The sequence below is a fragment of the Lactuca virosa genome, chromosome 1, assembly GCF_052849685.1.
Source record: "Lactuca virosa cultivar CGN04683 chromosome 1, Lactuca_virosa_CGN04683_v6, whole genome shotgun sequence".
Lineage (NCBI taxonomy): Eukaryota > Viridiplantae > Streptophyta > Magnoliopsida > Asterales > Asteraceae > Lactuca > Lactuca virosa.
In genome coordinates this window covers 25,022,543-25,049,299 of record NC_136426.1, presented here as the reverse complement: position 1 = coordinate 25,049,299, position 26,757 = coordinate 25,022,543, and the positions used below count along the sequence as shown (strand labels likewise).

The window sequence follows — 26,757 nt, the reverse complement described above, 5'->3', positions numbered from 1 at the left end:
AAATATTGTAGCAAAAGACTAATCAAATATCATGTCTTTATGTAAGACATTATGAATCGTGTCCCATATGCTTCGGGTATAGGATCGATTGCTTATGCTATAATATTATTGTGTTCTAATTTTTCCAAATGCCTAGGGCATTAAGAGGGAAAAGGAATAGAACCGGATATGACTAAATTGGTTAAGCAATTGTCGAGGACAATCTAAGGTTTACCAAAGATTGGTTGCTTATGGACAGTTGGAAGTATACTTTGAATTTTGGAAAGACCATATTGACATATCCTGAAAAGAGGTGACTCTTGTTCAGAAGTGTTAGTCAAAATGGTAATATGGAAATGTTTCCATAAGTGGAAGTTATTCTTTAAATTTATGTAAGATTAGAAAACTTAATGCACGAAGGATGGAATGTACTTTGAATATGAGACTTCGTTTCCATGGAATTGCTCTCCATTGGAATACTTTGTAATGTTTGTTGCCAAGTCTCTCTGACTTTTATGCATAGTCATTACAAGAGGATCATTGCATACAAGTTTAGAATCTAACAGATTTTAGTAAATGGCAAGAATTTGGTATTCTTACATTTATCATAAGGATTTGGAATTGTGAAATGAGCATCATTGAAATGTTGTCAATTGATCTATTTCACAAAGAAATGACCATAGGAAAACATAGTGTGCATGCTTGGAGCATGGGATAACTATTGTTTTAATTCAAGTATTAAGTTGATTATTCAAAACATTATACAATGAATAATGAGTAATCAATATGTCGATTAGATAAAAGGTGTTTTATTTACACTCAAAAGTTTTGGGGCCATATAGGATTAGTATTATTCTTGTGTTTCACTTTGCATGTTTTGACTTCCCGAATAACTAGGTTATTCAAACCATCCACAGTCGATCATACTTTGGAAGAAGGTGTTGAGGCAAGACTGTCATGAATGGGTCTGTAGGATTGTATAAGGTGTTAGACATAGCACAAGTTTGATGCAGTATTCATGAGTACTCCTGAAATAAGATTTGAGTATTGGATTCAACCCACGCTCATTTGTATCACTTCATGGATTTTATCACGAGTGATCATGAGACGATAATATCTTATATTCTTGAAACGGAGACATATGAGTTGCAGTTTACAAGTCGATTGCACATTGATAATATGAAAACGCACCGGTAACTCGGTGTTATAAAACATATTGTTGTGCGTGATTTGATGAGTAAATAGAGCAAACATTGTTGGATTAATGTCTAAGTCCATAACTATATTTGGTATGTACTTGACCCGACCCGGCATGGTCTATTTGGGTTGCACTTCAACGGCACAATTTATATGGATAGTCTTTTGAGAATAGTATATTTATGATTTATATTAACATATTATAAGTTCTAATATATTAATATATAATCATATTATTTAATTAGTATTGATCAAGAATTAATTTATAATTAATTAAGTGATCAAAAGGAACTAATTAAATATGGACTCTTAGATATATATATATATATATATATATATATATATATATATATATATATATATATATATATATATATATATATATATATATATGTGTGTGTGTAGTGGGCCAAGTTCATTTAGGTTGGGCTAAGTCTTCATGGATAGTCCATGGAGCTTTAACCCATGGATCCTAGGAAATGAAAGGTCATGGGTATTAGGGTTTAACCCTAATCCTCCACGCTATATAAAGGGTCTTATGGTTCATGAAATTATACTAGTGGCTAGTGTGGATACACTAAAGAGGGCAATAACCGATTTCATAGTGTGAGCCAAGTATCCATATTCTCTAAAGGTTTTTCCAAGGTGTTTTGGTGATTTGTGATTCCACTTGAGGCTTCCACACTATTGGGGCTAAGCTCTTAAAGCTTGAAGACATCAAGCTACATCAAAAGGTATGTCATCTAACTAGAACTTTGTAGTATAGGTGCTTCATAATATGCTAGTTAGGATGAAACCTTGGAATATTTAATATTTGCATGTGAAATAGAGAAAACATAGATCCAAGGTTTATAGGGTTGCATGTACACCATAGGAGTGTTAGAATGCTCAAAACTCAACAGTGGTATCAGAGCCATGGGTTGTTTTCTGTTATATTGATGCAAATGTTTTATTTTCAAGTTGAAAAAAAAAGGAAAAAAAAACATGACGTTTGTCAAATTTTAAGATAATTACTTGTTTTTGTGAAAAACTAATTATTTGTAAAATTTGAATCATTTGCTATATGAGTTGAATTAGGTCAAATTTAGTAAAAGATAAAATGATATGATTATTTTATTAGTTTTAAAAGTTTGATCTAAAGAGTTTTTTGAAACCTCCATAAGTTATGGATATGAAAAGGTTTTAAAAAAAATTGATTCAAAGTTTTTCATGGAGTTACAAAACTTAGTCTTAATGTTTTAAAGAATTCCATAACTTGTTCTTAAGTTATGGAACATGAAAAGTTTCATCATAAAACAAGTATTTAACTCCATAAGTTATGGAATCCAAAAGTTTTCAAGAGTTACAAAACTTGCCCTCAAGTTTTGGAATTTGGAAAAAGTTTTTTTACGATAAAAAAAAGAATTGAATTCTAAAACTCTTGGGTTCACAACTTAAACAATTAATTAAATGGTTTTAATTTTGAATTTAATAATTGGAATTATGATGTTTTTATTGAATAATTCAATTAACTCTTATAGACTTTATTAATAGATAATTAAAGTGTTTAATTAAAAGAGAATTAATAATTCCATAATGACATGGTTTAAGTTTAATTAAATTAAGAGTATAGTTTAATTAATAGATTAAACCACCAAGTATTTTAAATGTCTAAAATACACCCTTATACTATTATAATATTAAAAGTTTAATATATTATATGTATAAGAGCAAGTTGTCTTACCATTAGTAGGCCTCATTCACGAAGTCGGTCTATAAGGGGGGTATAAGGTTGTTGCCTATAAAATGGCAGCTTGATGGGTGTCCACTCTCACCCACCGCTTCCTTGACTGGTGGAGGGTCGTTAGCCGAACAGGTAGGACAAGGACTATAATTCTCCCTTCATTAAAAGTATTAATGATAAATACTAAGTAACTAAACCTTTTATTAATTCCCAATCTTAGTTACTTAGGAAAATGTGAATAAGGTGCTAATCCATGAAATTACACTTTGCACTTTGTTTAAGCTGTTAGTGGAGCGTGTGTGGTTAACCAGCACACTTACCTGGACTTAACAAGGTAGGCAAAGGGTAACTTAATGTTTATCATAGTATCGTTGGAGCGTGTGTGGTTAACCGGCACATCGATTGAGGGGTAAATATTTAGGGTACCAAGTATATTTGCATGGTTACTTCACACCTTGTTTTGTGATCCTCGGCATCCCAGTCACAAAACCTGAAGGGCACACTCGAGATTGAAACATGCCATTGAAAAGTTCAATGAATCTCAAAAGAATCTAGGAGTTTCAAAACCAATTAAAACCTAATAATACATTTCGTTTATCTTGGTGGAAATTGGTGAATCGTCATTCACCTACCTTCAAATATTTTATAGCTTGGATTACGGCATCCCTCTTCCAAGTTATAAAATAGTTTGTTGGGTCCTAGCCTTAATATATCATATTGGGTGTTATATTAAGGACTTAAATCAACTTTACGTGAATTTCTCCCATTGTTGATGTCTGGTTTAGACAACAATGATCTTCCCAAACCAAGCTTTCCTAATGAATATGACTTCCCGAGTTTGGCTCATGGAAGTCATACTTCTCTTCCTCCACCTCCTCCAATTATTCTCCCTAACCCACAAGTTCAAGGTCACTCAAGCCCTAATGGCAAGCAAGGTCTATGTGTGATCACATCTTAGAGATGAAGTCACATATTGACAAGCCGGGAGAGTTGGGTTTCAAAGTCTTGAGAAAGTTGGATGTTCAATCACTTTCTAAGTCACATAGTGAGTTCCTTTGGGACTACTATGATACAGACTATGGCATGAACCTTAATGATCATATCTATTTGCTTGGTGCTGCTGAATCAGCAATGATTTGGAACGATAGTGAAGCAAATTTGATTAGAAGATCAACTTCCCAAAAACTTTATGGACAGTGACAATGGTGACACTGGAAATCCAGAAAAAGCATTCTCTTCCCAATGGAAAGGGATTGGCCATAGTCAACTCGGTTGACCAAATGGTAAAGAGAAAGGCTAAGTCTGAGATAGTCCCATTACCAAAGGGTCCATATGTTTATTTTGCCAAAGGAAGGGGCGTTGATTGCAAAGCTGCCAAATTTACCTAAGGATGTTAAAGTCAATAAGTTTGACTCTACATCAGGTAGAGCCCATTATCTAACTCTGTTAAGTTCTATTCTGAGATCCTCATTACATGATGTGACTGGGTCACATGTTGATGTTTTAAGAATCAAAGAATAGAGAGAAATCTTAAAGGAAGTATATGCTGATTCTGATCGCGAAGGTGGATTTCGATCGCATCAGAATTTTGAGCAGTTGCTTAAGAAGTTATGATATATTGCTAAGGAATAGATAACAACAATTTTCCATGTGAATTGTAAGGATAAGTTTTTCCGTAAAGTTTTAAAATAAAAGAAAATTGTTTAATTTTGTTTATTTGAAGTATCCTTACAATGAAATTTGTGGAAAATTGTTGCTTATATGATTCCACTGACAGCAATATTGGAAAATGGATTTGATTCTTTCATTTGTGGTAGTGTCTAAATTTAGCAAATCAGGAAAGTTTATCATCACCCAAGTTTCAATTGGACCAAAACTTAGAATCATGCAAGTTGAATAGTATGATGAATGAGAACTTTCAAGCATTGGAAAATCAAGACTAATTACTTGTTCACATGGATGTGTGAGTCAAGTGAAGGACTAAAGGGATCGAGTACACATTCTTGTGCACTGGTCATGTCCACCACAAAGCTCTTTAAGACTATTTGATTTACTAAAGTTTAGTAAATATGGTTATACTTACAAGTTTAAGTATAATTCTGAAACATTGGAAAAGTCTCAATGTATGGCAGAACGAATGGGAAGAATCAAATTAGGCAGAAAGATAAAAGTTTCTCAAATCTGAAAAGATGGGAGAGTACTTTAGTATCATGTTTGTGATCATCTTAATGATTTAGAAATCATATCACAATTAGTCCTCTAAAGGTCATCTTAGTGCATTCTTATGACTAAGAAGAGGAGTCATGAATTGTTGAAATGGTTAGATCAGGAAGATGAGTCATACTTCGTTCCAAAACAATTCTTAGAGTCATACTCCAAGATTGTAACTTGAGTGACATATCTTAAAGAAAGGTTTAAAACACTTGTCAAATGTAAGAGTAAAAGTGTCCTACTCTTGTACATTTGAAATTGGTAAGTTGTGATGTTTTGGATAAAACAAAGACCAACTAAGGCCAATTGTGTGAAGTGTTTGTCTTGATAAAGAATCCGCACTATCTCTTGAATATTTGGCAAGATAGTCTTATATGTCAAGAGGATAGTGGGAGTCTTAAAGATCCTAAAAAGAATTTCAAGAACTAATCAAGAATAAAACCTGAGGTTCTTCACTAGCACACGACTTGAGGTTTATAACCTATCGTGTTAACATATTCTGTACCCATTCCAGTTAAAGTTGGCTTTGCATAGGAGTTCTGAAAGTTCTCAATTGGTTGCATAACAACTTGGAAGCAATGGCAGGCCCTGTACTGCCAGGTGGCAAGAAGTTAAGATTGCATAAGTTCAGTCCATATGAGTTTGGATTTGTCATTATCCTTGTCTTGTGACTATGGTTTTGACGATTCACATGGATAAGAACACATACACCATAAAATCTAAGGGTCATAAGGTTTCTCTCCGATTCATGAAAATGATGGTGAGGAAACACTTCCACCAAGTAGATTTGAAGCAGATGGCAAAAGGTCTAAACAATTGAGACTATGATTACGACATCCCTTTTCATAGTTCTGAAATTGTTTAGACACACATGCATGCTATCTAAGGAAAGGTGTATGATTTTGATAAAGTTTTATCAAAGCATCTCGTATCAGAAATCTGAACTTTGGTAAGGAAGTCAATAAAGTATTGATTTCTAGAAGTCCAGTTGATTTCTGAGTACATGTGAAAGCTAGTGGGAGCATAAGTGTTATGCTAATAATCATCATGTTAGTGGGAGCATGATAATTATTGTTAGTGTTGCAAGTTAGCAATGTTAATTATAGAAAACAAAAGTTTCAATTCGTGAGGCTGCAGGGATTGAAAAAGTTGTTTTGCTATAATTAAGGGAGAGGATATACTTCATTTCAGTTCTAAAGGCTTAGATTGAGACCTTAATCATCTTTAGTCAAGAATATATATATGAATTTCATGTTGGATTGGTTCAACTTAAGGAAATTCTATATATTGCGTTCTCAAAATTCGATTATGATTACGACATCCCTCTTCATAGTCAAATTTTGAAAACATGGCAAATAAAAATATTGTAGCAAAAGACTGGTCTAGAATCATGTCTTTATGTGAGACATCATGAATCGTGTACCATTTTCTTTGGGTACAGGATCGATTGCATGTGCTATAATATTTGTCATTTCTAATTTTTTCCAAATGCCCAGAGGCATTAAGAAGGGAAAAGGTCTAGAATTGGATATGACTAAAATGATTAAGCAATTGTCGAGGACAATCTGAGGTTTACCAAAGATTGGTTGCTCAGGGACAGTTGGAAGTATAGTGCTAATTTTGGAAGGACCATATTGACATATTCTGAAAAGAGGCATCTCTTATTCAGAAGTGATAGTCAAAATGAGAATATGGAGTTGTCTCCATAGGTGGAAGTTATCTGTGTAAGATTAGAAAACTTAATGCAAGAAGCATGTCCAAAGCAATGTACTTTGAATATGAGACTTAGTTTCCATGGAGTTGATCTCCATTGGAATACCTTATAATGACTGTTGACAAGTCTTTGTGACTTTGTACATATTCATTACAGGAGGGTCAGTGCATATAAGTTTAAAATCTAAACAGATTTCGATAAATGATAGGAATTTGAAATTCTCACATTTTTCGATAAGGATTTGGGAGTATGAAATTAGAATCATTGAAATTATGTTCAATTGGTTTATTTCACAAAGTAAGGATCATAGACAAACATAGAGTGCATACTTGGTGTATGGCAAAGCTATTGTTTAAGAAAAACATAGTGTACATGCTTGAAGCATGGGACAACTAGTGTTTTTAATTCAAGTATAAAGTTGATAAAACCGAAACAATGAATAATGAGTAATCAGTATGGTGATAAATAAAAGTGTTTATTTATATTCATAGGGTTTGATACCATATTTGATTCATTTATTCTTGTGTTTCACTTTGCATGTTTTGACTTCCAGAATAACTAATTCACTCTTCCTGAATGATTAAGTTATTCAAACCATCCACAGTCGGTCATATGTTGGAAGTAGATATGAATCAAGACTGTCATGGGTTGGTTTGTAGAGGTCCAAGTTGGTGGACAAAGTGGTGCTACAACACTCATGAGTGCTCATAAGTTCTGAGTATTGGATTCAACCCACACTCATTTGAATCACTTCATGGATTTTATCACAAGTGATCATGAGACGATAATATCTTATATTCTTCAAACCTAGAGATATGAGTTGTTACTATGAGTTGGTTATACATTGATTGCACGAAAACGCATTTGGTAACTCGATGTTATAAAACGTGCCTTTGTGTATGATTCAACAAGTAGTAGAACAAGCCATATGAGTCGAAGTTTATCCATTCCTTTTACCTTCGGGATAAAAGCGATATTTGTGGGCCCCTCGATGATTTAGCGATGACACATGTGAGTGCTTAGCCAAGCCAGGACTGATTTGATTTGTTCAATCAGTCAGTCATCATAAATCGAAAATCGGGAAACAACAAATGGACAGAGAGAATGATTATAATCCATGTCTCAGTCCATATGATATCTAGACTGGAGGAATATATGATCCCTTATCTAATGGACAAGTCATTGACAAGGTCAGAGCTCGACAGCGGCTTTAAGAGCTACGATTGCCAGTTAGGTTTTGAATTCATACTCAATAATAGTTTTAGACTTATCCAAGTGGGAGACTGTTGGATTAATGTCTAAGTCCATAACTATATTTGGTATGTACTTGACCCGACCCGGCATGGTCCATTTGGGTTGCACTTCACCGGCATAATTTATATGGATAGTCTTTTGAGAATAGTATATTTATGATTTATATTAATATATTATAAGTTCTAATATATTAATATATAATCATATTATTTAATTAGTATTGATCAAGAATTAATTTATAATTAATTAAGTGATCAAAAGGAACTAATTAAATATGGACTCTTAGATATATATATATGTGTAGTGGGCCAAGTTCATTTAGGTTGGGCTAAGTCTTCATGGATAGTCCATGGAGCTTTAACCCATGGATCCTAGGAAATGAAAGGTCATGGGTATTAGGGTTTAACCCTAATTCTCCACACTATATAAATGGTCTTATGGTTCATGAAATTATGCTAGTGGCTAGTGTGGATACACTAAAGAGGGCAATAACCGATTTCATAGTGTGAGCCAAGTATCCATATTCTCTAAAGGTTTTTCCAAGGTGTTTTGGTGATTTGTGATTCCATTTGAGGCTTCCACACTATTGGGGCTAAGCTCTTAAAGCTTGAAGACATCAAGCTACATCAAAAGGTATGTCATCTAACTAGAACTTTGTAGTATAGGTGCTTCATAATATGCTAGTTAGGATGAAACCTTGGAATATTTAATATTTGCATGTATAATAGAGAAAACATAGATCCAAGGTTTATAGGGTTGCATGTACACCATAGGAGTGTTAGAATGCTCAAAACTCAACAAACATATGAGTCAAAGTTTATCTGTTCCTTTTACCCTAAGGGGATAAAAGCGATATCTGTGGGCCCCTCGATGATTTAGTGATGACACCCTAAGTGCTTGGCCAAACCTGGACTGATTTGATTTGTTCAACTAGTCGGTCGTCATAAATTGGAAATCGGGAAACAACACATGAACAGAGAGAATGATTATAATCCATGTCTCAGTTCATATGATATCTAGAATGTAGGAATATATGATCCCTTATCTAATGGACGCGTCATTTGATTTGTTCAGAGTTCGACATCGGCTTTTAAGAGCTACGATTGCTAGTCGGGTTTTGGAGTCGTACTTGCAATAATAGTTATTATACTTATCCAAGTGGGAGAGTGTTGGATTAGGTGTCTAAGCCCATAACTATAATTGGTATGTACTTGACCCGAGAGTAGCATGGTCCATTTCGGGTTGCCTTCATCAGGACAATTTGATAGGATGGATATTTGAGTAAGAAGTTATTTGTAATTTATTAATATATTATAAGTATAATATATTAATTGAGAAATCATATTATTTAATTAGTATTGATCAAGAATTAATTTAGTGGTCAAAAGAGACTAATTAAATATATGGCGATTGGTTTGGTAAACCAATGATTCCTATAGTGTGGGCCAATTGTTATTTAGGATGGGCTAAACAAATATGATGGTCCATGGATAGTCCATGGAGGTTTAACCCATGGAGCCTAAGTAATATGAAAGGTCATGGGCATTAGGGTTTGCATGGATGTAACCCTAGACTTTGTCACACTATAAAAGGATCCCTTTAGCACCCAAAATCGGCACCCTAGTGTTCTAAGAGTTCATTGAGCCTATTTTGTGCTTCATAACTTCTCTCTCAATATTCTCCAATTGTTCATGATGTTTGTGACTTGTTTGAGGTGCAACACTTGAGGCACTAAGCTCTTAAAAGGCCAATATCTACACGCTACAACAAAGAGGTAATCTTCTAACTCATTTCTATGATGTTTATGTCAATTGTATGCTAGTTGTAGGCTTAATGCTTTGGAAACAATATTGCATGTATAATTAGAGAAAACATAGATCCAAGGCATTTAGGGTTGTATGTGCACCATAGGATGTTGTAGTATACCAAAACCCAACAATTTGATGGCATACTGAGGAGTTTAAGCCATTAGAGCAAGTGGTCCACCCAAGTCTGCACATTCTTCTAGCACAATGGATTCTTGAGCCTGAAGTTCACCGTAGAGTTTGAACAGCGAAAGAGTCTGGATATTCTTGTCCCCTTGAACTATCATTTTTGCAATCGTCTGATGTCTTCCTAACCCATTTAGGAACTGCAGGTTGGTTTCATGGTTGCTTCTGACGGTACTAGCATTCGAGAGTTTAGTGATTATGAGGTTGAATCTCTTGAAGGAGTCATCAAGACTTTCACCAGGTAGAGCTTTGAAGTTGGTGAACTCGTTGAGAGCAGTATTGAGCTTCTTTTCTTGAGCTTGTTCAGACCCTTGGTAGAGATTTTTTAGAACATTCCAAATCTCTTTGGCAGATTCAGAGTTGATTATGATGTCGAAGTTTTCTGGAGCAACGCCACATGAAATTTTGTAGAAGGAAATTGCATCTTCTCCATCTTTTCAAGATCATCGTTGGTAAGTCTGTTCATGGCCGCTAGACCACCTCCAAGTCTTGCCTGAGTACCATCAGCTGAAATGGGAGTGATAATAGGGACATGAGGTCCTTCTTCTATAGATCTCCAAACATTTCTTCGGAGCCTCTTTAAATATCTTTCCATTCTTTGGGACCAATGATGATATTCACTTGCAATAAATATTGGAGCTCTATTAGAACCTCTAACACTATTTGAAATGTTTAAAGAAAAAGTTTTGGGACCAATGATGATATTCATTTGCAGAAGTCTGCGTGTCTTCTTCTCGTCTTCGGGCTTCAATAGATGACAAACAGTCTTCGTAAAATTCTTCTCCGGTTCACAAAGGCATTGGGGTCTTTAGGTCCATCTTAGCTGCCGAGGGTCACTTTCTTGTATCAACATTTTCAGTTCTCTAGTTTGAGTCTGGATACACACGAATGTTCATCCAATTCACTCAAACCAAGGCTCTGATACCAACTTGTAACATCCCAAAAATCATAAAAACTTAAATTTTTTAAAAACAACCCATTTCATCCATAAAATGTTTACAAATCCATTGTTTCAAAAGTATTATTCAAAATCAGAGTATCCCAGGTCCAATATCCTAAAAACTGGAAGATGTGCACGATCACGCCTTCGCATTGTCGCGGTCATCTGAAGTACCGGAAACAATAACTGAAACTGTAAGCCAAAGCTTAGTGAGTTCCCTCTAAGGTACCATCACACAACCAGATAATCAAACAATTATTGGGTCCATAACCTCCTGGTTGGATTACCCTTGGACCACAACCTTTTGGTTGGATGCCCCATACATAACGGGTCCACAACCTCCTGGTTGGATTACCCATGGCCCACAACCTTTCGGTTGGATTTCCCCAGTCTGTTGACTGACAACACAAAGTAGTAGTTTCAACCCCAACATAACATGTCGACATATAACAAATAACACACATACTCAGCAGACAGATAATCATAGAACCAGTAATCACAAGTAGTCTTACCGATCTACTAGTCTAACGCCTATCATCAACTAACATATAATCATACAGATCTACCGCATAATCAACATATCATCAATCAATATAACAAGTTATCAAACCAATGGGCCGACCTTGGTGCCTTTGACCCGCAAGTACAATGAGGAAAACTCACCTCTCATTCTGAACAAAATCTAAATAAATACCTGCTCCGAATACCGACTCTACCCGTCACCTATTCATCAAATAGGGACCAATCTCAATTACTACTCAAAATACCTAAAATGTCATTAGGTCAACTTGGTCAAACCCTGGTCAAAGTCAAAATGAATCCATACTCAAAAGTCCCACAATCCACTAGTCACGTCGTGACCTAATAAGTCCAAAACAGTCGAGGAATGTCATCCTCACGCCGTAACACCCTTATGCTCATGTCGTGAGAACGCTCTCACCAGAAGTTCTTAATGAAACTCTTAATCTCTTTTTGCTCAAGCAACCAAATCCCCCCTAGTGTCTTATTCACTCCAGAACATCATAAAAATCGTGTCTTTTTGGACATGCATGCCCCAAACAGTATCTAGGGCACAAAAAGGGAAAATGACACCATATCTCATGCATGAACCATAAAACTCGGCCATCTACTAGATCTAGCATCTATACTACTCAAGGGACACTGGAGATCCATAAAGTTGGCAACTTTATGGATTCCAACCTCTACATCATCTTGTACATGAAGGATAAAGCATGAAAATCTAGATCTAGGCTTATAAACTTATAAAGAAATGAACTTGAAACTCACAAAAGGTCTAGAAGGTGTGCAAATGCTTGATGGTGAGGCCTGAATGCATAAATGATGGAATAAGTGCTCTTCCTCTCCTTTTCCTTGGCTAAAATCACCACAAATAAGCTTCAAGATCAAAATATGGATGCTAGGGTTTCAAAGGGGAGTGCAAGGAGGTGATGGAGGTTGAGGGTAGGGTAACCCTAGCCCTCACTTCCTTTAAATACGGAAATAAATCCCTGAAAATTAGGGTTTCCTCTCAAGCAGTCCTCACGTCGTGATCCAATATGTGCTCACCTCGTGAGCCCAAAATTGATGCGCGTACTCATTAAACTCATCACGACTTGACATACATTCCTCACATCGTGAGTAGGGTTAAATCCTTTGAAATTTTAAACTTGACAATTGCTCACCTGAGCTGAATGCTACAAGTTTATTTTTTATCTTATTTTGAAACTCAGCATCATCATTTTTTATCTGCAAAAAAAAAATTCCAAGAACATTTTAATACATTACCGTAAAAATAAATTTGACTTATAAAATTATTGTTATTCGTTTTACTTTTATCGGACGCAATCTGAAAGCTCCTGTAAATGGAATATAACTTCGTCGTCCGTAAAACCCACTTTTTTTAACAACAACCACGCTAACTCGTCTTTGGACTAACATGGGTTATTAAACAATACTTAGAAAAAAATTTGAATATTATAAGTATTCTGGATCATCATTCTGGAATACATCATCAGGTTCCGGACAATATTCATCGTGTTCCGGACCTACATTACCATTCCAGAACCCCTACAATACCTAATTCCGGACTAAAACAACCGATCAGAAACACATTACAAAGTACGTACATAACATTCATACACGTACAACGAGAAAAATATAAAACAGGATAATCTGAATATTTTGGAGTTGTTCCTCGTGTTTCGGACCATTCCGGAATACGTAAATCATTTCAGAAAATCAAATGCAAAGTAACTTAAAGTGTAGAACTTACTTGGTTTGACGAATCTATGCTGAAAATTTGGTCCGAAATGTAGGTAGATCGTGATTCGGATTTGCTAATTCCGGAATGATTATTTCGGATTTTTTGTGTGTGGGACCCATATATATACCATTGGGCTACAGTATTGGGCTTGTGCCGGTTTTCGGGTTTGGAATGACCCATTCCGAACCAAAATGTTATTTTTCAAAAAAAAAAAAACTTAGTTATATTTTAAAAAACCCAAAAAAATAGTTAGATTACTTAATTTCCCTTATTTTTATCTTTTTGTTTATAGTCGTTGTCCTGCTGAAAAAAATTTGAAAAAAAATCTCATTAGTGAGTCATATTCGTGTTGATGTGATATTTATAAAACTAGAATTTAAATTCACATGCACCTATAAAGCCACTATACCTTAAGTCGTATCATTTAATCACAAAATAACGACAACAATCACGTTCTTTATAAATAACTGCAGTAATATTTGTATATTTTTTTATATTATTATATAGTGAAAACTGTAAAAATAGTCTAGATTGTTAGGGTGCAAAGTCACTCTTGGATGTCATGAGTGCTTACTCCTTTGTAAGTGTGTAATGAGTTGTCTTTCCTTTATAAGGAAGTGAGTGACACTCATTTTATGTAAGAAAGTATGAGAGCATTAGTTTAAAGAGAGAATTATTGCAACTCATTTTGTACACTTTCTATCAAAACTAATGAGAACTAAAACGATTTATTTACTCTTGTGTTCTTCATGTTCATGATTCTTAGATGATTCACTAGATCTTATCAATTCTATATATGTCATCATGATTTTTCATCTCTACAATTGGTATTAGAGCAGGATTCTAGCAATTGATTTTTGATTTTCTCGTTGTTTCAAAAGTTTTTGAATCGTTGTTGTAGATTCAAAAATATTCTGCACTTTTGATCTAGAAAATCTTTTCTAATCAATTGTTTTGATTCGATTCTGCTATTCATTTGATAAATCGAGTATTCAGTGTTTGTTTTCTGAAAGATCTATTCCTTTGATTCCTCTTTATGAAGCTTTTCATTTTTTGTGTCCGTACAACAATGGCGAACTTCACATGAACACGATGACTGGATTCTCTCATCTCGTCGGTTCTTCAACCAAAATTCATATGTTGATTCTTGAGTACTATGATCAATGGGCTTATAGGATGGAATATTATCTGACTGATATCGATGAAGATCTATGGCGATGTGTTAAGAGTGGAAACTTGCGTCCTTCAATGCTTGCTGAAATTGGAAAAAATGTTGGTTCATCTGTTGATGTTGCTACTCAAACTGAAAAATACATATCAAATGACAAACATTGTATGCGTGAACTACATGGAGCTCTTCCACTGGTGGTGTACAACTGTGTTCGTGGATTCAAAACGGCTAAAAAGATATGGGATACTTTGAAAGATAAGTATCAAGGAAGCGAGAAGACGAAGAAAAGTTCTGTTAAGCAGTGTCTGCTTGAATTAGGAGAACTCAAACAGAAGGAAAGTGAAAATATTGAACTCTACTATGATCGTCTGAATGAATTAATCTTCAAATGCAGTCGATATGGAGTCAATCGTACTACTCTTGAATTCAACTTGACTTTTCTGATGGGGCTTCGTAAAGAGTGGCGTAATATCAGTTTGATGATTAAGACCCAACAAAGTTTTGGCAACTATTCTCTTGGTGATCTCTACAATGTTTTGAAGGCTCATGAAAGTGAGATTAATGAAATAGCTGAAGAAACAAAAATAAATTTGGGAGGTCCTTTAGCACTGGTGTCGAAGGTGACAGTTAGAGAAGTTGAGGTCGAGTCAGCTGAGAATGATGGATCAAAATAAGAATGTATGTTTATTAATTCAGATAACGAAGCGGTGGCTTTTTAATCAAATAATAAAGTGAAGAAGTTCTTCAAGAATCCATTCAATTCGAATTTCAAAGGAAAAAGTAATTTTAAGGGAAACTCATCAAATGCAAAGGGTATGAGAGAGGAGACGAAGGTGGAGATAAAAGATAACAAGTCTGAGGTTGTGAAGCCAGAGAAGAAATTGAAAGGTGACTTTGGTTTCGATTGTCATTACTGTAATGGTGCGAACCATATGGTAAGTGACTGCATGTTAAGGAAGAGAGAAGAGAAGAAAGAAAGAGTGAAGGATGAGGCATATTATACTGAGAGGCTAGAATAGGTGAGAGCTAAGACGAAAGGGATGTCTTTGGTTGCAAGAGGAAACGACGAAGGGGATGGAACGTACCAAATATGGTCATCTGGATCAGATGATGAGGAAATGTGAAACCCCACGCATGGAGCCATGTATGCTGAGTACGAGGAGGAAGATAAGGTGACGGGAAAATGCTTCGTTTCTACAGGTGTCGATAAGTCTCCAATGACTTCTAAGGTACGTACTCTTCTCGAATCCTTTGATATTCCTTTTAGTTCATATGATGATATTTTGTCTAACATTGATAATACTTTATCTTGCTTTAATGACATGCTTATTTCTGTTAGTAGTGATGCTAAGAAATCAAACTCTTTACTACTAGAATCTCAGAAAAGATTGGAGTCGAAGCGAAGTAGAGTAGATCATTTAGAATTGGAGGTTAAGAACGTTACTTGTGATAGGGATGGTTTGAGAATAGACAGTTGTATTCTGCTAAAACAGAGAAACATTTATTGTAATTCTGCAAAGAGACTTTATGCTAATTTAACTGCTTTACATCATTCGTTGGATATAAGTAAAGAACAACATAGGAAACTTTTGCCCTTTTTAACATTTGAAAGGGAAAAGATAGATTCGACTTCCTATAACTGTGAGAAAAATATTTTTGAGTTTGATAAGGTCCCAAATGATTCATATGCATATGGTATTGTTAAAATAGATGAATGTTTGGATGCTAATGATTTGGTTAATATTGTGAATGAGACCTTGACTAAAACTGAACAAATTAAGATTTTGAAAAAGACTGAGAATTCGACATCAGACTCTCAACACAATTTTGCTGATATCGAAGATAATTCTGACAATATCAGTGAAATTGATGAAGAGGAAGTTGTTGATTGTTCTCAGCTCTCTGTCATTAATGTCACTTTAATGACCAAGGGTAAAGAAAAATGAGATGATTCACTAGATCTTATCAATTTTGCATATGTCATCATGATTTTCATCTCTACAATTGGTATCAGAGCTTCATCAACAGCTTCATCAACTACATGCCTCTTCTCTAGTGAATGTCGAGGTCTGTGGGCTGACTTCTTCATACATTTTAAAATGCCAGTTTTCGAAGGCACTTTCTCCTTTTGAATATCCTGAACAATAGGTTCTTGAACAGGCTCTGTAACAATCTTCGTAACTTCCTTCTCAATTGTCTCGGAAAAAGATTGAGGTTTTTCAACCTTTGAAGATTTCTTGGAACTTTTACCACATTTTGAAGTTCCAGTAATCCCTTTTGGTAACAAGACTCCTATTTCAACAGTAGGATTGATAGTTTGAAGGTAAGCCATAAGAATAGGGTTTAATGGATCAACCTTGCGAAGCATAGTGTCTGGAATCCATGCAACATTGGGAAACACCTCCGAATCATCTTGAACAGTCTTCGGATGTTGATAAATCCCAAACTCAACTTTGGGAACATTAGCAGGTACATCAATCCCTTCCTTCTCACAGACTAATTGTTGAATCAGACTCCAATATCTTACACACGAAACACCATTAGCCACATTTGTATGTGAGATACTAACACCAAATTCCTCCCACATTTGAGTAGCATAATCAACTTCCAAATCATAATACAAGCCAGCAACCATACCATAATTTCAAGTCTCCCTTTATCCAAACCCACACTTCTTCCTGTCAAACATCGAAGAAATATTCCAAAGAGGAAATTCCACATACATGGTAAAGAAGATTTCTTGAACTGACTGATTTTAGTGAGTGGAGGTTGATGACCCATCTCGTTGAACATGTGAACCACTTATTCATTAGTAACCTCATAGAAAGGTCCATCATTGGGAATGTTTAAGATTTGAGAGAACTGTCTCTTTGTGAGGTTGTACTTCTTGTCGTTGGTTAACTGGAAAGTGACCACCTTAGAAGTTCTGTTGAACACGGCTGTTGAACCGGCCAACGATAACCAAGTCATCGGAACTGAGAATGAAGTCGTCATCACAGTAGATAAAACTGAATGACTGAGAGACACAATCAACATTTGCAGTTCTTCAAGGTATTTCGAGACATCAGGTTGAACCCTATAGTTGGAACCTTGAATCTTCAAAATCGGTTGAGAGGAGGCTTCATCAGTGGTTTGAGAAGGATCAATTTAAACATTTGTGGCCACCATAGTTAGGGTTTGAAGGTTTAAGAGAACAGAGAAGTATAAGGAAAGAGAATTTGGGGAAAATATTTAGCCTGGTCATGTAAAGTTGAAATAAGATATCCCCAAAATCCTTTTATATTGATACCCCAAGTTTGAATTTGAAGCGGTTAGCAATAAATTCATGCCACATGTATCCTCAAAAAATGGACATGTAGCCGTAAAAATAGCCACGTCTGAAAAGTAATGAGCACTTTTCCTGGAAAACCATGAAATAACCCGACCGTCACATCAATCAGTCGTTTCGCTTGGCCCAAGAGGATAAGAACCGTCACAAGACCCTTCGTTTTTTAGGTCGGGCTCATTCGCTTTTGGGATGAAAAACGAAATCATGGCCAGACGTTCGGAATCTAGGTTTGAGTTGGTATTGTTAAGCAGATGGAAAATCAAAGAATCAAAATGGGTCATATGAGAATCAATTTTGGTTTATTGATTTTGATTTCGCTTTTGATCAATTTTGAAGGCAAAGGGTTCGTTTTCGAAGGGCGTATGATCGATTCCTTATCAAGGGATATCTAAACTGAAATCGAAGATTGAAGGCCAGTGGTTTGAATCGATGGGTTCATTAGTGAAGGGTTTACTATCGATAGTTCGTTGTCGATGGCAAGTTACTGAAAGCGAAGGATTGATTTTGTTTTCGAAGGGTCGTGTTGATTTTGTTGTCGAGGACTCGTACGTACATGATTCGTTATCGATGGGTTCATTTGTGCTTTGTTAATGAAGGGTTGTCTAGATTTGTTATCGAGAAGCCTTAGCTACACTTCGTTGTCGAGGGCATATAGATGAAAAGCGAATGGTTAACTGGTAACGAGAATTAGGGAAGAAAACAAACATTTTCGATTTGGGTCCCTCATCTTTTAACGATTTGGCAATTTTCACCCAACTTCGAATTGATGAAAACAATTTATGAAGAATGAAGATGTTTCTCATTTAGTCCCTGCAGTTTCGAAATATTGACAGAAACTACCCAACTTCGAAATAGGACTAACAATTCTAAGAAATTGAAGAATTTACAGTTCAGCCCCTGCAGTTAATGCGATTTAACGCTTTATGCCCAGTTTCGCAATTGGGGTAGAGTTTCGCATCTTAGGTTGTTTTGGGCGCAACGGGTCCTGCAGAATTCTGATATTCACAGTTTTTACCCGAATTTTTGAAATTCTTGCAACTCTCACCCAAAAGTCGAAAATTTTCACATAAATTAGAAAATTTTCAAGACTTTTTCGTGATTGTTTTTTCATGCAAGATTTTTGTGGAATGATTTTTGGCACACATCAAGGGGGAGTTATGTGAAGATTATTCCTCGGGCGCTTTTCACCCTTAATGCGTTTTATAATCATTTGTTGATTATAAAAAGGGGGATAATGAAGAGTGGGTATTCGAAGCTTCTCGGGCTTCTCGGATATTCATTTGCGGATTTGAAGACCAAAATTACTTTGAGGGGGAGTTAGTATTGTTCACGCGAGCTCGTTGGATATTGAAGTCGGGACATCCAATCCTAGTTTGAAAGGGAGAACGTTAGGGTGCAAAGTCACTATTAAATGTCATAAGTGCTTACTCCTTTGTATGTGTGTAATGAGTTGTCTTTCCTTTATAAGGAAGTGAGTGACACTCATTTTATGTAAGCAAGTATGAGAGCATTAGTTTAAAGAGAGAATTATTTCAACCCATTTTGTACTCTTTTTGATCAAAACTAATGAGAACTAAAACGATTTGTTTACTCTTGTGTTCTTCATGTTCATGATTCTTATATGATTCACTAGATCTTATCAATTCCGCATATGTCATCATGATTTTCATCTCTACAGTAATAGTGGTCGTGTTGAAACATTTTACTAAAAACCGGTGGTTTTTTAGAACTTATTAAAAATAGATTGTTAAATCGAACTTTTATTAAAATATAGTGTTTTTTTGTCGTCGTTATCCTAAAGGGTAATGATTTATACACAAAAAATTTTAGCCATATAAAACAATTTATATTTTAGATGATTGTACGTATTACTAAAAAGTGTTACTTAAGGAACTAAGGATCCCGCCTATGGTAAATAATGACTTAAAATGGTAATATATTTTTCGATTTGTACACATTTGGTCACTAAGTTTTTTTTTCGTCCACATTTACCCCTTCAACTTGTTAAACTGTACATATTCAGTCCTTATGACCGGTTACTCCAGGTTAGCTGGAAAAAATGACTTAATAGGGTAATATATTTCTCATTTTGTACACATTTAGTCATTAATATTTTTGTAGACATTTAGTCCTTAATATTTTTTTGTTTCAAAATAAGTCATTTTTGTTTTTTGTATTCATTCAGTACTTATGAATGATTTATTTTGGTTTTTCTCACGACATCTTACGTGAGACAATCATTGATGAAGTGTGTGGGGTTGTTGATGTTTATGTGTAACGTCTCATTTTCACAACAAAAAATTTTCATTTTTAAATAAGGCAAAACTCCCTAATTATAAATTCATTATTAAGAAAAAAACGTTTATTCTAAAATACATTTATCGAAAATCAGAGTAATATAAGAAACGCGGAATCCTCAATACTGCTGATGAGTGTGTACAGTCATGCCTTCGCCTTCCCACGATCAACGATAGAACCTGAAAACATAAACAACTGGGTAAGCACAAAACTTATTGAGTTTTCCCCCAAAATACCCCATTCAACAAACGTATTATCATGCATAACGGGCCCACACTAATCAGATTGGAATACCTTGGCTCAATTAGTCATCAGATTAGAATGCCAACATACAACAGGTCCAATCAATCATCAGACTGGAATACCGAGGGTTTGTTGGCCTGCGGCCTCAACCAACCGTTCTTCTCGAGCCTCCGTGCCTACGGCTTATAGTCGGCCCGCACCAAGTATATTGGCCTACAACACATAGCAGGACCACCTCAACCTATCCCACCACCATATGGCTATCACACGTAAGATGTCATGAGAAAAACCTAAATAAATTATTCATAAGTACTCAATGAATACAAAAACAAAAATGACTTATTTTGCAATATATATATATATATATATATATATATATATATATATATATATATATATATATATATATATATATATATATATATATATATTAAAGACTAAATGTGTACAAAAGTATTAAGGATTAAATGTGTACAAAGTGAGAAATATATTACCTTATTAAGTTATTTTTACCGGCTAACCTGGAGCAACCGGTCATAAAGATTAAATGTGTACAGTTGAACAAGTTGAAGGGGTAAATATTGACGAAAAAAAAACTCACTGATCAAATTTGTACGAATCAAAAAATATATTACCTTTTAAGTCATTATCCCCCTAGTAGTGTTGCAAAAGCGTTTAGTGTTGCAAACGCATTTATTTGTAAGTCTTGGCGCTTGCGAGAATTTCCCGCGTAGCTGCTTTACCTGCCATGTTCCTTAATTCCATAATACCCAAATGAAAGCTCTCAGTAATCATCACATCAATTTTAAATTCTCAATTTATTCCACCAAATTTCTTTCCTCCCTTGTTTCTGCTCTACAGGTTCCATCAATTTTCCCCACAAAACCACACAACCAGCAAAATTTCCCTACTACGTTCGACCCTTATCGGTACCTCAATGAATCAGCGAAATCACGAGACTATACACTTGAAGAAACCAAAATCATACATACCCATTTCCTCAAAGCCAACGCCTTCCATTCCAATCCCGAGTTTTGGAATTATTTATTGCGCTGTTATTATAAAGCTTCGGCCTTTGATCACGCACTCAAGGTGTTCGACGCAATTCCTCACCCAAACATTAATTCTTGGAATCTCATCATCACGTGTCACAATGGAAATCTTAGGTATGCAGAATCTTGGGGAAGTTTCTGTAGGATGCATTCTTTGGGTTTTTACCCCAATGAATTTACATACGGGAGTGCTCTTTCCTGCTGTATAGCTTCCAAATTTGTTAATTGCGGGAAACAACTTTACTCACTCGCATTAAAAGATGGTTTCTCTTTGGATGGTTATGTTCGGAGTGGGATGATAGATTTATTCCTAAAGAGTTGCAATTTCAATGATGCTTTAAGGGTTTTTTACGATGAATCTTGTGGGAATGTGGTTTGTTGGAATGCGATAATTTCTGGTGCCATTAAACACAATGAAAACCATCTGGGTTTGAATCTTTTTCAGCAGATGTGTTGCGGACTTCCTTCTCCAAATAAATTCACATTTCCTTCTGTTTTCAGTTCTTGTGCTAAATGTCAACAACTTGATCTCGGCAGATTAGTTCACGGGCTGGTTATCAAATATGGTGATGGAGAAGACGTATTTGTGTCCACTGCTATAATCGATTTCTATTCTAAATGTGGCCAAGTAGATGAAGCTGTGAAGATATTTTCACGAATGTCAGTTCATAATGTGGTTTCGTGGACTGCTATCATCACAGGTTTTGTTCAAAAAGGTGAGTTTGAATCAGCCCTCCAGTTATTTAAAGAAATGCTATCTTTAAAGGTAGAAATAAACAATTACACTATCACTAGTGTTCTTTCCGCTTGTGTAAACCCAATATTATTGTTCCAAATCCATTGTTGGATTTGTAAAACCGGGTTCTATTCCGATCCAACCGTGAAGAATTCTTTGATAAATGCGTACTCAAGAACAGGAGCAGTAGAATCATCCCAACAGATATTCAAAGACTCAAAAGATTCAATGAATCCAAGTACATGGGCAGCAATGATAACTTGCTTTTCTCAAAATGGAAGATTAGAAAAAACATTTAGTTTATTGAAAAGAATGTTTCGAGAAGGTTTAAAACCCGATAAATCTTGTATATCGAGTGTATTGAGTATCACGGATCAATTACAATTAGGTGAACAGATTCATTGCTATACGCATAAAACCGGGATTTTTAATAATCCTTTAGTGGGTTGTTCTCTCTTCACCATGTACTCAAAATGTGATTGCTTAAAAGAATCCTACAAGATTTTCCGGGAAATCCCGGAGAAAGACGAAGTTTCTTGGGCGTCAATGATTGCGGGATTTACAGAACACGGATATGCATATAAAGCCATTGAGTTATTTCAAGAAATGCTTGTTAATCATATGGTTTTAGATGAAAAGACTTTAACACCCGTCCTTGCAGCCTGTGCGTCTCTTCAGTCTTTAAAATCCGGCAAGGAAATCCACGGATTCTTTTTCCGGCGACTCATCTTTGCCGGAAGTCCGATAGTTCATATGTACTCGAAATGTGGCGATTTGAAATCAGCTAAATTGGTGTTCAACATGATGCCTTTTAAAGACCCGGTATCGTGTTCTTCTTTAGTTTCGAGCTATGCACAAAATGGGCAAATCGAAGATGCATTTCATCTTTTCCGTGAGCTAATCGTGTCCGGTTTCGAGGTCGATTCGTTCACGATCTCGTCCATTTTACGAGCCGTAAACGGGCCCGAAACCGGGATCCAGTTACACGGACGGATCGTAAAACTCGGGCTTGAATCCGATACATCAATCGGGAGTTCATTGGTCACGATGTACTCAAAATTCGGGAATCTTGAAGATTGTTGTAAGTCATTTGAACAGATTGATAACCCGGATGTGATCACTTGGACTGCGATGATCAATGGGTATGCTCAAAATGGAGACGGGTTAGCCGCGTTGAAAGTGTATGAACTCATGGTCGAGTCAGGGATCAAACCGGATTCGGTGACTTTTGTGGGTGTGTTGAGTGCGTGTAACCATGGTGGTTTGGTGGAAGAGGGGTATTGTTATTTGGAGTCGATGGTTAAAGATTATGGGATTGAACCGGGTTTGAGACATTATGCATGTATGGTGGATGTTTTGGGCCGGGCTGGGAGATTGGAAGAAGCGGTTGGGTTTATTGGGAAGATGCCGGTTGAACCGGATGGGTTAGTGTGGGGTACGTTGCTTGCTGCATGTAAAGTGCATGGGGATGTTGAGATTGGGAGAATGGCGGCTGAGAAGTTTATTGAGTTGGCGCCGTTGTCAGATGGAGGGTATGTGGGGTTGTCCAATATTTGGGCTGAATTGGGGAATTGGGAAGAAGTTTTAAAGATTAGAAATGAGATGAAAGGGACTGGGATAAAGAAACAGCCAGGATGGAGTTATGTATGAGACTTAGGATTGTGTCTTTTTTTGGGTCTGGTTAGAGGCTAGGTGTAACTCAGAAGTCTCGGTCCTGACTTCTCTAATTGTCTCTTACTTGGTCAGATTGAGGGCTAGACCTTGATTCAATCAACAATTATCAAAGAGCCCCGTACATATAAAAAAGTAATTGCAAAATAATTGAACTAAAGTTAAAAAAACACTTGTGGATTACTGATTCAATGTTTTATTAATTGAAAGTTTTTTCTTTGAAAGTTTTTTATCTCTTACACCATCATACAAAAGTTCATATGCATAATAAGTAATATGACTCTTCCTTAACAAATCTTCCACAACAATCTTCGGAGCTGCAATCACCTTTTTATCTGCTTCAAATATGGTGTTTACAGTCTCAGGGACTACTTCCTTCTGCACCATCAGGTAAACGACACCTACTGCTTCACGCACTCTATGCTTCACACAAAGACAATTTATCACCTGCCCAAATGTAGCAACCGATGGTATGAACCCATGGTCAATCTCATCAAGAAGAAACTTGTAACCATGGTCAACGTCTCCTATTCTGCAAAACCCATCAATCATGCAACGAAAAGTGAAGTTATCTGGTTCAGGCATTTCATCGAACAGCTTCCGTGCGTCATCCATCTTCATCTTCTCACTGAAAGCTTTTATCATGATATTGAATATGGGAGTTGTGTGTGAGAGATTACATTGACGGAAGAGCTCATAGGCTCGTTCAAGATCTCCATTCTCACAAAACCCGCTAATCAATGTGCCATAGCTAATTTCATCCGGATTTACTCCAGTTTTCTCCATTTCCTGAAAAGCTTCCATGGCTTTATCCAGTTTGCTAGCTTTACAAAGGCTTTCGATCAATGTGTTGTAAGAAATTACATCAGGAACAAAACCATTGTTTTTCATTTCTTGAAAAGTTCCAATCACATCTTCAGATTTCATATTCTTGCAAAGGCCATTTAACAGAGTGTTGTATGTGATAGCATCAGGTGTCACATGATCCCACATTTTATCCACCATTTCAATGGCAATACTCATCTTCGACTGCTTACAATAACCATCAATCAAAGTGTTAAATGTGTATATATCAGGAATAAAACCTTTTCCCAAAGAATCATTCATGAATCTATCAGCATCCAATACACAACCCATCTTGCAAAGCCCATCAATCAACAAATTATAACTCCATGTATCAGGATAACACCCGTTTTTTGACATTTCTTCCATCAACTCCAATGCCTGCAAAATTAGACCCTGTTTAGCCAAACCTTTAATCAATGTGTTATACATAATAGTAATTGGTTTCACACCCTTTCTCAAACAATCTCTAAAAACCGCCATGGCTCGATCCACATCACCATCTTGGCAATATCCATATATTAAAGAGGTATAAGTAAACTTATCAGGCTTAAACCCCATAAAAACTGCATCTTTAAGAATCTTGGAAGCACTTTCCACCATGCCCAGTTTGCAGTACCCATCGATTATGGTGTTGTATGTGAAATCATCTGGCTCGAGACCCTTGTTTACCATCATTTGTAAGTAACTCTCAGCTTCCATAACCTTTGAGTTCTTGCATAAACCCCATATGAGTGTGTTGAATGTGACAACATCGGGTGTTAAATTTTGTTTACTGGCAGAATCCAGCATTCTGGCAGCCTGGGTGAGCTGTTTGGATTTGCATAGACCTTGAATGAAGACATTGAATGTGAAGACATTTGGAGATATGCCTCTCTTTAGTACCTTGTTGAAAAGTCTCTCACTCTCTTGAACATTCCCTTTCTTGCAAAGTATGTGTATAAGCTTGTTAAAAGTGACAACATCAGGAAAGATGCTTCTCATGAGCATTTCATCGAACAGTTGGTATGCGTCGGATTGATTGTTTTCCTCATAGAATCCACCTACTACTGTACAATAGGTAACAGCGTTGAACTCGCACCCTGACGCAGGCATGTTCTTGAGAAGCCTAAGAGCAGCTAAAGACCTTCTTGTCCTACAAAACGCTTTGATTCTAATCGTAAAAGTATATACATCAGGAACAACTCCTTTATCTTTCATTCTCATATAAACTTTATGGGCTTGATCAAAATACCCGTACTCAACTAATATATTCATAATTGCGTTATACGAATGAACACCTGGTTCGCAGTTATAGAAATCCATTCTTTCAAATACATTTACAGCTTCTTGAACCTTTCCCTTCCTGCCATAACTTTTCATGGTGAATACATAAGCTCCTTCTAATAAATAACTATCAATATCCGACCTCATTTCTGTAAACACACGTTCCATTGCTTCAAACTCGCCATGATAACCGAGGTTTTCAATCATACACTTGTAAGTTATCAGATTATGCTTAAACCCATCTTCATTCTTCGCAGAATTGAACATTTCTAGCGCCCTTAGTGGATCCTTTTGGTATTTCACAACAGCAGCTACATGTTTCGTAAGTAAATTGCGCCTCATTACATATCATTGATCGTAGTGAAAAATGGAAATTGGATCGAGTAATCCACCTAAAGTGGGTGCAGAATCGTTATGTCAACTCTTGGTCCCCGAGTCAAAGTAAGTTCAAGAACTTGTGATAGAAAAAAAAGTGACGTACCCGCTCACATAAATTGTGAAATTACGGGGACACACCCATTCATAATTAGACAACAATTGGGATACATATAAAATTACCTTAAAAATACTCATTCTAAAGAATCCCGACATCATTTCCATCCCATCATACACATATAATGATAATGTTTTTATTTTTTAGACAAAATTACTTTAATTGTTGGGTAGAAGGGAGTGGACTCATGTTAGCCGAGTTGGCTCGACAAATATCATCCCCTAAGCTCATCATCCCCTAAACTCAGCATGTCGAGCTCAACAATCCAACTTAAAAGTCATTCGTCGAGTCTCTCTCCTCCTTCTTTTATCCCATGATGCTTCTCCCTCTCTTTTCCCCACTCTATTGTCATAGCAGTGGCCTCGACACTTCTCACATCAAATG

The 26,757-nt window shown here is 36.0% G+C and overlaps 2 protein-coding genes across 2 annotated transcripts; one reads left to right on the top strand and one right to left on the bottom strand.

Moving 5' to 3' along the window:
* Positions 1–21,035: 21,035 nt before the first annotated feature.
* On the top strand, positions 21,036–23,995 carry OTP87 (pentatricopeptide (PPR) repeat-containing protein). Its single transcript, XM_079075521.1, has one exon. It carries the CDS (start codon positions 21,087–21,089, stop codon positions 23,748–23,750), a length of 2,664 nt encoding a protein of 887 aa, XP_078931647.1. The 5' UTR covers positions 21,036–21,086; the 3' UTR covers positions 23,751–23,995.
* On the bottom strand, positions 23,952–26,388 carry LOC145154251 (Pentatricopeptide repeat (PPR) superfamily protein). Its single transcript, XM_079075530.1, has one exon. The coding sequence runs from the start codon at positions 26,220–26,222 to the stop codon at positions 23,952–23,954; it is 2,271 nt and encodes a 756-aa protein (XP_078931656.1). The 5' UTR covers positions 26,223–26,388.
* Positions 26,389–26,757: the final 369 nt, after the last annotated feature.

Excerpts from the sequence above, each read along its gene's own strand:
- OTP87 (XM_079075521.1), top strand. The coding sequence starts at position 21,087 with ATGAAAGCTCTCAGTAATCATCACATCAATTTTAAATTCTCAATTTAT.
- LOC145154251 (XM_079075530.1), bottom strand. The coding sequence starts at position 26,222 with ATGAGGCGCAATTTACTTACGAAACATGTAGCTGCTGTTGTGAAATAC.